Genomic DNA, 12,228 nt, shown 5'->3' with positions numbered 1-12,228 from the left:
TATTGGTTGGCAGAACTGCGGGAGGGTTCTGAGATCCGTGTGGCAGAATGCACTGTGCGGGTCGACAAAGAAAAGGGTCAGGTGCTCAGAGAACAGGACAGGTTTGGAGAGAAGAACCTCCTCTGACCTAGACGCCAAATAAAACCTAACACACGTTGATGTCACCCCATGGAGTCAAAACACAGTTTTAAAGGGGAGGTATTATGTGTTTTTCAGGGACACAGTGCAATTTTATAGCACAACCCAGTAACTATGTTACTTTCAGTTCTTAGAAAACACATCAAATATGACTTAAAAGAAATTTGACTTTTTTAACTTAACACCTTGAAATTGGGCCTTTGTCTCTTTAAAAACTCCTGTCCTGGTGAAAGGTGATGACTTCCACCTTCAGGAAGTCATCACAACATGGCTCATTTATTAATCCTTTAACAAAGCTTTTACCAATAATGAGCTCAGAAGATATGCAGTTCCACCAGATGCTGCTGGCTAGTCTGAAGGAGCCGAGTTGGGGAGTCGGCTGCTCTGTGAGGCGGAACCTCTGAAACTGGGAAGAGCTTGGTCCTCAAAGGCAGAGCTAGGTCCGCCCTGGAAATTTGCCTAGCTTAATGGTTGCCATGGAGATTAAAGAATTTCTTAAACACTCATGAAAGAATCAAGGCAAAACTCCAGGTATGTTTTTGATGAGGGAATAACGTTACAGCATGACGCAAAGCTCATAAGAGTCGATTATACATAATACTGCCCCTTTAAGCTTGGTTTATATCGATGGTCAGTTCAAGATTTGAACTGATTAAAACCTTTTTAGTCAAGATTTTAAGAAGCATCACTGCTTGGTCACAAGACAGATTTCTCTCCCCGATTAGGAAGCAGACGTAAAGCAGTACACGGTTATTCTCTTACTAAGTTTCAGTGTGCCTGTTGTGTGAACAGATGTTTTAGGCTGGATTCAAGGATTTGTTGCGCTTTTCGGAAAAGGATGGAGATAAGCTTATACTTGTTAGTTTTTGTTCAATTTTTTCCTCTTTTTTTTTTTTATGACAACTTTGGAGCGAGATTTCAGTCAGTCGTTCAGTCCATCCATGAAAAGAAACCCTTGATTTAAAAAAAAAAAAAAAAAAAAAAAACAACAACAACAAAAAGCAAAGAGTAACCCTGCAACAAAAATAAAATCAAAACACAAACATCAGCATCACATGACATCATGTCCCTCCTCTGTTACGACAAAAGAGATAGTGCAACTTTTAGGGAACTTTTCTTTTTGTTGTGTTGTGAATGTTAGAAGATGTTATTTGCCCTCTTTGCTTTGCTTCCTCGTGAACCTTGGCACTAAGATTTGGGTTTGTGAGTCTTTTGTTTTGTTTTTTGTTGTGTTCTCTGTATGTCCTGGGTTCTCAGTTCTCGCGTTGTGCACAGATCCCGGTCCGAAAAGCAAATCAAAAAGACAAAAGAAAATAGGAACTTTCTCCCCCGTCCCCATCGTAGAGCTTTCACTGAATGAAAAAAACCCAAAGGCTGTGCTAGCTAGAGTTTTTCTCTCTCTCTCCAAGAGAAGAAGGAAATCAAAATTCCCCAGCAGTGCCGGCTGGATAGAAAGTGAAATTAAATCAACTCTGGGTTTCTCCTTCCTTGTTTTGCTGTAGCTCGGATCGAGATTTGTTTGTGCATGGGAGTGTGGAGAGAGGACATGAGAGCGACAGAGCGATACAGAGGCTGATGCTTCCATGTCAGCCGTAAACATAGGAGACGGTGCTGAGTCCGGGGTGCTTGGCCCCCGCCTGCCCCACTCCCCCATTCCTCACACCAGGTCCTCTGGTTGGCCATCCTTGGCCTTGGCAGGTACTATTGTGCTTTCTGATTGGCCCTGCTGCTGGATCGTCCTGCTCCCCAGTCCCCCCGGATCCCCTGGTCTCCCTATTCTCTGGTTATTGCTGTGCTGGTGTAAAAAGAACGTGGAGCCTGGGAAATGGCCCATCACCTCACTGTATGCTGGCGGGGGCCCCTCCATGCGCCCGTGGCTGCAGGAGTTGGCCACGCTGATGCCAGAGTTACTGCTGGGCGGCCTTGGGCCCCCTCCTCCCAGGCCCCCCCCGGCCCCCACTAGGCCGCCGCCGTTCCCTATGTCGATCAAGTCACTGTCGTAGATGGTCCGGTTGGGCGGCGCCCTCACCGACTCCCGGTTCAGCTCCATCTGCTGCTCAGGGTCGCGGAGCTGCAGCGTGCAGGGCCCCTGGTACGGTGGGGGCTCCTCGCCGTCTGACAACGATATGGTGGGCGGCAGGTCGATCTGGTGCTGCATGTAGGGGTAGGTGGGCTGGAAGCGGCTGAAGCGGTCGCGCTGCATGAAGGAGGGAGCAGTGAAGCGATCCCTGGCCTGGGGAGCGTATAATACCTGGATGAGAGAGAAACACACAGGGAAAACCCAGCATTAAGAGGAGGAGGGACACTGATAACATAAAAACAAACAAACAAAGAAATGTTCTCAAATGTCTGAGTTTTACTCATTCAGAACCTCTAAAACCAGAATCTATAAATGGCCAAAGGAACTTTGTTTGTTTAGACACATTGCAAGGTGACATCACACGCCAGAGTTCCTGGCCTCCAATGAAGATCTGCGATTAAAAAAAAAAGAAAAGCACAACTACTTCACTAAAAAATGGCAAATACTTACTTTGGATTCATTTCAAACCTACTCCAGACAGTGAGAACTCTAGTCATCGTGAGAATAACATCCAAGGTAATAAATCCATTAGGTCTGTCTCAACATGGTTTTATTCAAAAAGGATCATTTAGTGCTTTGGCAATTATAGAAATTCTTTAAAGTCATAAAACATTTTTAGCAACAAAAACAACAAACATTGGCAAATATATTTCTGGCTGAGATAATGGTGATATTTTACAGCTCAGCCTCTCACGATCTCTTTTATTTCTTATTTTTGTTAACTGCTTAAATACAGATGCAGGATCAATGGCTTTGATGCAAACGATGGCGGATCATCGTGATGTACCTCCACACAGACCAGTGAACTACCAGTTGGTGGTTACAGATGTTTTAGCTTGATTACAGGAGAGAAAGGAGATCCCTCACTCAAACAGGACAACCATCAGCACATTAGTTCATCTGCCAGCTTTTGTTCTTCACTACAATTAACTCCTCAGACTGGAACGTCATGATCCATGTGTTCATATCTAACATCTCTATCCAGCCCCACTCCCTGCTGCTGCAGCAACCCATTATCAGAGGGAACTTATTTCAATTAGGGACTGTGTCTCTAATCATCAACCCCCACTGACAAAGCGGTCTGGGTGAAGAGAACAACAGGCTTGGAAACAGAAGCTGGGGGAGAGAAGGAGAGAGAGGATCTGGGCAGCTGAAATGGAGAGACTGGTTGAAACACAGAAAGAGTCAATCTGAAAGGATTTAAAAAGAAAGGCTGTTGAGATAAGTACAGAGAGAAAGGAGAAGGGAATAAAAAGAGCCATGGAGAGAAAGAAAGCAGGGCGAGATAGGGAAAAAAAATACAGAAGAGAGAAAGTGGAGACGGAAAGATAGAAAGACAGAGGGGGGAGAAAGGTGTAGAGCTGATGGAGGGAGCAGAGCGCAGCGGAGCAGGGCAGCTCTCAGACGGCTGTCTAGACAGTGTCAGGGGAGGTGTTGCTGATTAATGACGCACCAGAATCCACTGGCCCCCCTCAGCCCCTCCTCAGCCCAAACTGCCACACACACAAACACACACAGATTCAGACAGCATCCCTGCATCTATCAGCCACCCACACTCACTGGCTGTGTCTCCCTCTGTGTTTGTCTCTGCATGGCCTTTTCCTCTCCAGCTGCTGCAGCACCAACACTGTTTCCACCTGCCGTCACTCTCTTCCTCTTCGGCCGCTGGTTTCTCTCAAACCCCACTTCCTGTCACTTCCCATTCTCTTTTCTTGTGTTTTACCTCTAAGGTTCTCACTGAGGGAGAACAGCAACTTTATATCTGATGTGTATGTGGAAGCACATTAGGACCATTTTAACTCATCGCTCCAATGACACCATACATCACATGTTTCTCTCTTCACCTCTCCAACTCTCTCTTCTCACCTGGACTCAAACTCTTTCACCAAGCAAACAATCATTAAGCTAAGCTCGCTACCGGTCATGGGAAGTATGCTGGCATTAGTTTACGTATCTGTACCCATGATTCTTTGAGAACACGCCAGCTTTGATCATGTCTAATGTACGGTGCCAGACTTGCCCAGTGCGGCATATGAGCTCCATTCCTGGACGATCAAATATTTACAAGCAGCCAGAATGCAAATGTCAGGCTGCTTGTACCTCAACTGTATTCCTGTGAGCGTTGAACATTTACAGAAGGCCGCGTGCCAAGAAAGAAGTCGGCAAGGAAACAAAATAAAGAGCTGAGAGCAGATACTGAGAAGATTTGCTGAACAAAAGCATTCTGATTAGATAACAGACCCACTGGAGCGGTTTCAGATTTGCTTTTAAGTATACTACAATGGCCACCTGGTATTTGCGGGGGTTGGGGACCACAGCCACCTGCAAAAAGACTAAAATCCATTAACACTTGAGAATCCCTCTAAAAATGCTCATAATTTCATGTTTTAATAGTTCACACACCAAATATTCCTGAGTATGCTTTAACGCGTACATTGGAAATCATCTTAATCTAACAGCAGAAGCCAACATCTACAGTCTTCCTTAATTCGTTCTTGGGGTTTCAGCCAATACGCACCAAGGAAAATAAATTGAACTCCTTGAAGTGAGAGTGCTGGGCAACGCAAGTAATAACCCGGCGGGAACACGGTGCGCTAAATAATAAAACATAATTTAACGAAGCTTCGAGGCAGATAAATTTTCCTCGAGGAATTTTAATAATCGAGCTACTCGAATCAGTCGGGGAATCGTTTCAGCCCTATTTGTGTACATCATTCAAACGGAGCCATTCATCTGCCGTTAATCAGCTGAGAGACATTACTCTTAGATGTGGCGGCTCCAGAATTAAACAGGGAGTCAGAGCTCTGAGAATGTTGAGCATGAACATCAGCACTTCAGTGTTAATTGTTGAATGTGTTTTGAAGCAATTAAGTTCAAGGCATAAAGAAAAACACTCAACCTTGTAGTAATGCACGACATTTACAGGTTCCATTGATGTACATCTAGAGCACATTTCTTAATTCATCTGCTGCATTTGTCTACCTTGACGTTGCAAACAGATTCCTGGTAGTGAGATTAAAGCATTTAATAGGAACCATTTGATAAGACCTGTTAGTGTTTGGCTGTTTCACAGCAGTTTTATTCTAAAGCACAACCAACTAGTGGTGGGAGATAAAATCTGGTTTTTGGTCAATCCAAATGCTTACCTGAGCGATCCTGACTGGATGAACGAAGACCAAAACTCGGTTGTCATTAATATTAGTACCAAAACCTAATTTTGAAGAACACCAAAATAAACACACAAGTCTAACAGTAGAGGGAGAAATGTCTTTTGGTCTTTTGCCAAAGATGAGAGAAACCTGACACCACTCCATTTTTGTTTACCCTTTGTGAAGAATGAAGTAGCTCTCAGTGTCTCCTTCACATGTTTCTGTTTACTTCAGTGGTTCGTGGTGCAACACCCCCACAGGCGACGGGGAGTGTGTATGTAGTATGTATGTGGGGCGATTATGTCAATAATTGATACATATTTGTATATCAGTATGGAACATAACCCATATGGAACAATGAAGTGTCTGAAGATTCTTGATCTTCCAAGTAGAGGTGATCTGTTTGCTTGTTGTCTTTTTTCTCCTCATTTTGTATGTTGTGCTTTTGAGTTTGGAAAAAAGAAAAAAAAATCTACATACAGTATATACATGTATTACAACTTTTGTTTAATTCTGACATTCTTGCAAGATTAAAAAATAAATAAATAAATAAAAAAAAATAATAATAATAATAGCCTTTGCAATTATTTGACCTTCCATGCATTCCCAAAGCTAACCTGGCAATTACAGAGCTGAAATGAGTTTTCCTCAAAACGTTAAGACAAGAAACATGTTAAAATTATTTCAGGACAACTTCTTGTTTTTGAAATACATATTTTATGAAATATTCTATTTTTGAATGTAACATTTGAGTCATGCTCATGATGTGCAGAAGTCAGCACTGTGTCTAACATGAGGACCAGAGTGGTGGTCTTACCTCTGAGGCACCTTGTCGGGATCCGCTGTCTGAAGGCCACAGACAGCCATCCTAAAGACAGGAAAACAACAGAGGTCAAGCTGCTGGCTTACAGATCAGGAGCTTGAATGTTTAGCTGTTGACAGCTGTTAGATTTTCTGAGCAAGTACAATGCAAATTGTATACTACTGATGATTTATGACTTATGCAGCACTTTGGTCAATTTATGTAGTTGTAAGTGTGCTCTATAACATAAACTTTGACCTGACTTTGACTTCTGCCCATGTTGTTTATGTTCATATCAGTCCTTGGTGGGCAAACATTATATTTCCAAGTGCATGTTTCCATAGCAACCAGAAATTACACGAGAAGTGCCAAACAGGTTTTTTGATTGCTTTGTAGGAGCTTTTATTTGTGGTGTTTTTGCTTTGTAACTGTCTCTGAAGTACAACTAATTTGATTGTTTAGCATGGTTAACATACAGACAATATGGAAAAGACAAGAAGCTAACACAACATTAGCTCAGGTGTAGAATTAGGAAAAACATTTCCAGATGCTGGTTTGGAGTACCAGGTTAGTTTCCAACATGTTTTGTACTGGAGCTTGTTTCGCACTGTTTGTGAAAGTGCCTGTATTTGACTTGTAGTTGACACCAGAAGTTTATATGGCCAGAATGAGAAAGATGCACCTCTTTTCTCACTGCAAATCAAACCAAACTGTTCTTGTTTCACGTCATTAACTACATTATTTCTATTTGCTAAAGATTTATTCAGTAATGTCACAGATCATCATCCTGGCTTTCCTCCACTGCTTAAGGAGATCGTAATCGTAAACAACTTCTGATGTTAAAGACATTAATTAATAGATCTCGAAATAGAAAAAATTTAGGTAATTGTGACAAACTTTAAATACAAGAAATTTTATCTAGTTTAACTTCAGACAGTCAGAAAAAAAGATGCACGTAAACTTCTGGTTTCTTTTTTTTCTGTACACATTCCCACTTTGAAAATGGTCTGCAGGTTTGAGACAGAGCTAGCATCTCCACGTCACAACCCAAAGTAACGAGAATGCTGTAGCCCAGTTGATTCAGCTGAGCCAGTTTGAATTGTAGAATGTTTGGCAGCAAATATTTTACAGCTGTGTTGTTAAAAAACAATATAGAGACTGGTTCCACGGAAACCAATTCAGCAAATTCACTTAACAGACTGCAGCAAAGCTGCTACCAGTGTAAAACTGGGACAAAAGCTCTAAGTGGGATAAAAAGATTCATTTAGCTGCACTGTACTTTACTGGGAACATACTGGTAAGGGTATGTTTGTCCTGTTTCACAAATACATAAATGTACTAACACAATGACTGCACAGGAACACTCAGTGAGAACAGATGAGCAGACAGTCAGACAAAAAGGGCCTCACTCACCATCAGTTTGGATCAAAACGACGGCAGCATTAACTAGACAGACTAGACTCTGCTAGATCTACAGCAGCTAGAGGGAAATAGTCCTCAGAATGAGGAATCATTTTACAAATTCAGCATTGGAATGAAATAAATGTTACCTCAAGTGAATGAGGTAACATTGAGTTACCTCATTAGTTAAACTAATTAGCTTAAGTGAATGTGCTGTTACACATTCACTTAAGCTAATTCTGTTCAAAGTGACATTCCTCTATATAATTTGGAGGATTGTAGAGAAACATTTAGTCTTAGTGGTCCTTTAGATAGTGTCTTCTATAAAGGATCTAATATTTTTGTTCGTTTTGCACCAAGCCCCAAAAGAATATTTTGATCTGGACTTTAAATAGGCCACTGCAACACCTTGATTCTTTGTATTTTCAGGCATTTTGTTTTAGACTTGTTTCTGGGTTCGAGATCATTGATGATCCAGTGTGAGTCAATCTTCAACAGGTCCAAACCATTACCCCACTACCACCACTGTGCTGCAGTACTTAGAGTAAGTAGTTTGTGCTCTGTTATGTCTAGTTTTTTTTTCCACTGTTGTGAATTATTGTCAAACATCTGCACTGTGATTTATTGTGTCTAAACGAAATTGTTAAAGGCATTATTTACTTGAGTGCAATACCAATGAAAAGTTTTTTTTCCTGGTAACACTTCCAAACAAGCCATCCATGTTTTTCTTACATGCTCTTAATGTACTGTAATGAATTGTAACCCTGAAGGCCTTGAAGAACTGATCAGTTAGGATATACAGTATTTCCACTGTTATACTCATTTATGTTCCTGGATAAATCTTAGTGAACCCAGTTTGTCAGGTTGGATCCAACCTCACAAACTGGATTTTATATCAAAAATTGGATTACTTATTTTTTTTGCTTTTGAATTGTGACAAGACAGGAGTTTTGTTCTTTACTCACTCTGGTCGGCATTGAATTGTCCTCCATAATCTAAATGACTTTGGCGTCATCTTGACTGGGATTTGTCATTTAAATCAGGTTTCTAGGATTTCCTTCTTTCACCTTCACAATACTGCCAAAATTACAAATATCCTATTCAAAAATGATTTACAAAAACTAGTCAATGCATTTGCTTCTTTAAGGCTAAAATATATATATATTTTTAATATCAGAAAGACCACCTTATCCAAAACAAAGAGTGAGATTTCATTCCAGAATAGAATATAAAACTCTACATGAATATAAAACCATTAATAATAAAACATAATTCTTCCAACAGAGCCATTTTCTCTCACAAGGCAGGTTTCCTGCTGGTTCCTAGAGGTTTTAAAAGTAGAATGAGAGGAAGATCCGTTAGTTCTCCTAAGGAACAAGGTCCATGTTTTTGGCCTTGAGGCTGACTCAATATCATTGGAAATGGTGTGACACTTTATGTCAAATTACACCTTAAACACTCATTGGATGAGACACGCTGAAGTGCAACAAAACACAACAGATGGCTATTTCTATGGATTTTAGCCAAATGCAGTTGTCTAATTAAGTGAGCTGGTGCCATAGTCTACCAGAAGAAACTAATAAATTACTTGGTACACTGAAAAGAATTTATTACACCATAAAAAGTTTACTGTGTCAATCTTTCAGATATTAACTTAGCTTTTCTTCTATATGACCAAGATTTGTCATTAGAATAGCCGATCTTGTGAGAAATTCATCACCAAGCCACATCATGTACATAGTGATTGGATTGCAGGTCCTTTATCACTGGATATTTTTCAACCTCAAAAATGTCGTTACTTTTATTTTTTATTTTCCAACAAGAAACAACACTACAAAATAAGCACAGAAGAAAAACTTCCAAAGTTCCAGAATGCAGTTGAGTTCCTCAACATAACAGGTTGAAAAACGATTGCTGGACATTCGGCAACGGCTGAACGAACCATGAGGAGCTTGACTTTTGACAGATGTCTGATGTCACCAATGTGCATTGCCCTTTAGGTTGTTGGAGGGCATATCAACCACATTTCCCTCTGCTACTTTCTTCTACTACTTTCCATTACTGCTGTCACTAACATCATGTTCTCTCTCTGTTTTTATGCATTTCAGTTTAAGCTGTGGGACATTATTGCAGGGGACCAGCGGCTCAGATCCCTGTTAACTCTTCCAATAGATGCAGATGAAGGAGACATTGCTGCAACTAAAGTAGATGCCACCAGAGCAGCTACTGCTGTCATTAACTCTTCTCTTTTTCTTTAACATCCAGGAGAAGTGCTTCTGTCCACTCGGTTTTCTCAAACTCCTGTTTGATCGTAGCAGACAGCTGCTTACAATGAGCTAGGTGTGGATTCTTCTCAAAGATGTGATTTAAAAGACCGTAGAGTATTCTACTCTGTACATCAGCATATAAACAGGATGGTTATCTTGTAAAGTGTCTTGAGAAGATGTATGTTATGAATTAGTGCTTTTGAAATAAACTGAACTGATGTGAACTGAATGGTGACAGTGAAGACCAGCAGGTTAGCTGTAGAGTGAGAAGCAGCGGTCCTGACCTGCTGCAGGGCGTGGTCGTGCCTGCGGGCCTGGCTCTGCCGTGTTATGAAGGACCAGGTGGAGAGCTTGTAGTGGTTGAGCAGGCAGATGATCACCACCACCATCACTGTCATCACCACAATGATGATGACAATCTGAACAAACTCCAGTTCAGCTGCACAAAGACACAGAGAGAGGGAAGAGATTAGAACCAAACATTCAGTGATGATCTTTGAGTTGCTGATGGAGCACCGTTCTTCCAGTCCAGGTGTGACATTTACAAGACAAGCTTAAGAGAAACATTTTTTTGGCAGTCCGCACATATGGTACATTCTGACATTACAGCTTTTATCAAGTCATTCTGATAACTTTTGTTTCCCAAGGAAACTGATGTATCCCCTTGCCTGCTCTTTTCCCACTTTGGATGTATAGAAAACAGACACAAAAAAAGCCAAAACAAGAATCTCTACAACTCTTAAATGCTGCCAAGTGAAAGCTCCACAGTGCATGGATTTTCTTGAAATTAGTGCTAAATGAGTCAACTTGTTGGGAAAACTGGGGCTGGATCTTGTTGCAGCAATCATCTTCCTCCAGTTAGGTTGACTGTTCTGAACAACAGCTGAACTTTGGGGACTCACAATTTCAATTCACAGATATAAACAGTAAAACAAAAAAGCTTTTTACCACAAAAATAAGTCAGTGTTGTATCTCTACAGTTTGATTTCACATATGCAGCACACTATAGACTACCATTTTCACTTTGAATCCTACTCTAAAAACGTGCTGTAGCGTTTGTTTACCAGCAGGGGGTAGCACAGGTCAAACTCAGGGGAAGACTCAGTAATAGTGTGTGTGTGTGTGTGTGTGTGCGCGTGTGTGTACTCATGTATGTTACCTATTTTGGACCCTTTCTGGCATATTCTCTAACCTTCTGGAGACAGAGGGGCCTCATGGGGCCACATGGTGCCCAAAGCCCAGTCTTAGTGAAATGAACCGCCTATTTTAGGGTTAGATTCTAGGCATGGTGCAAATTAAGTTTTGAGGTCAGGGTTAAGAACACAGGTAATGGTTAGCATAAGTTAAGCATAACTTCAGTTTCTAAAATAAATATAAGTCCTAAAATGGGTAGAAACACAAACTGGGGCTGAAACTGATAATTAGTTTAGTAATTGAATACTCTATTGATTATTCTGATGATGTATTGATTAATCAAATCATCAATTAATTTAACTACTTAAGCTTGTTTTACACAATATTAATGAAAGCAATTTGATTCCGTTTTTTAAATAAGAAAATAAACATTTTATTATCTCAAATGCAGTAACAGCATTCCTCAAGTGAACACTTGATCATCTGAAGCAAAAGATGCATCTGCATCTAAAAAATATTTCTAACATCAACATGTGAAAAGCCCTTTCTGCTTGACTTATTATCAATACAGAGCAGAGCTGATCTGCTGATTATTTTCTGGATTAAGCAATTAATAATTGAATAGCAAAAGGTGCTTAATAGGAGATTTATATTTATTTAACAGAATATGAACCAAGTGAAGCAAAACTGCCACTTCTGAGTAGAACAGATTTACAAACAAAGAAGGGTATTATTGTTATTATTATAAATGCAAAATGTATATTTTCTGTACCATTTTGTCTTAATTACTGCTCTGAATTTCTTTCATCAAATTACTAAATTAGTTGACTATTATTTCAGTAATGAATTCATCACAATGTATCCGATTAAACTGTGTTTGTGTGAATGTGTGTGTACACTCAGAAAGACTTCACAGGGGACAGCGCCAACCCAGAGATCTGAATCTGTAGTGACTGTCCCACCATACAGTGGTTCTTTTGTCAGAATGCTGAATGACTGTGTGTGTGTTTGTGTCAAACAGCAAACACACACATCTGGGATGACCTTCCAGATCAGGGTAGAACTGCCCACCAGTCAAGTTTCCATTTTGTTATTTTCCACTGGTTTGTGATTTGCCTCACTTGCCTGCTCCCTCTTCATCCACATTCCCTCCAACGGTTCCCATTCATTCTCTATCATCTTCCTCACTGCACAATCTTCATCAGTTGTCTTGCATCCTTCTCTTGCCTACAACCTCTCGAGTTTCTCTTTCTTCCA

General features: G+C 40.6%; 1 protein-coding gene across 3 annotated transcripts in view; it reads right to left on the bottom strand.

The window, feature by feature from the left end:
* Positions 1-294: 294 nt before the first annotated feature.
* ldlrad4 (low density lipoprotein receptor class A domain containing 4) overlaps positions 295-12,228 on the bottom strand; it is a 222,557-nt gene continuing 210,623 nt past the window's right edge. For all 3 annotated transcript variants that reach the window (XM_023329941.1, XM_023329937.1, XM_014470397.2), the window contains 3 exons: positions 10,122-10,276; positions 6,185-6,235; positions 295-2,389 (listed from right to left, as the gene is read on the bottom strand). In XM_023329941.1, the coding sequence (XP_023185709.1) occupies positions 1,796-2,389; positions 6,185-6,235; positions 10,122-10,276 (800 nt within the window). In that variant the 3' untranslated portion in view covers positions 295-1,795. The remainder of the gene's footprint in view (positions 2,390-6,184; positions 6,236-10,121; positions 10,277-12,228) is intronic.

This window comes from Xiphophorus maculatus, chromosome 3 (genome assembly GCF_002775205.1).
Source record: "Xiphophorus maculatus strain JP 163 A chromosome 3, X_maculatus-5.0-male, whole genome shotgun sequence".
Taxonomy (NCBI): domain Eukaryota; kingdom Metazoa; phylum Chordata; class Actinopteri; order Cyprinodontiformes; family Poeciliidae; genus Xiphophorus; species Xiphophorus maculatus.
This window is presented reverse-complemented; position numbering and strand designations above follow the sequence as displayed.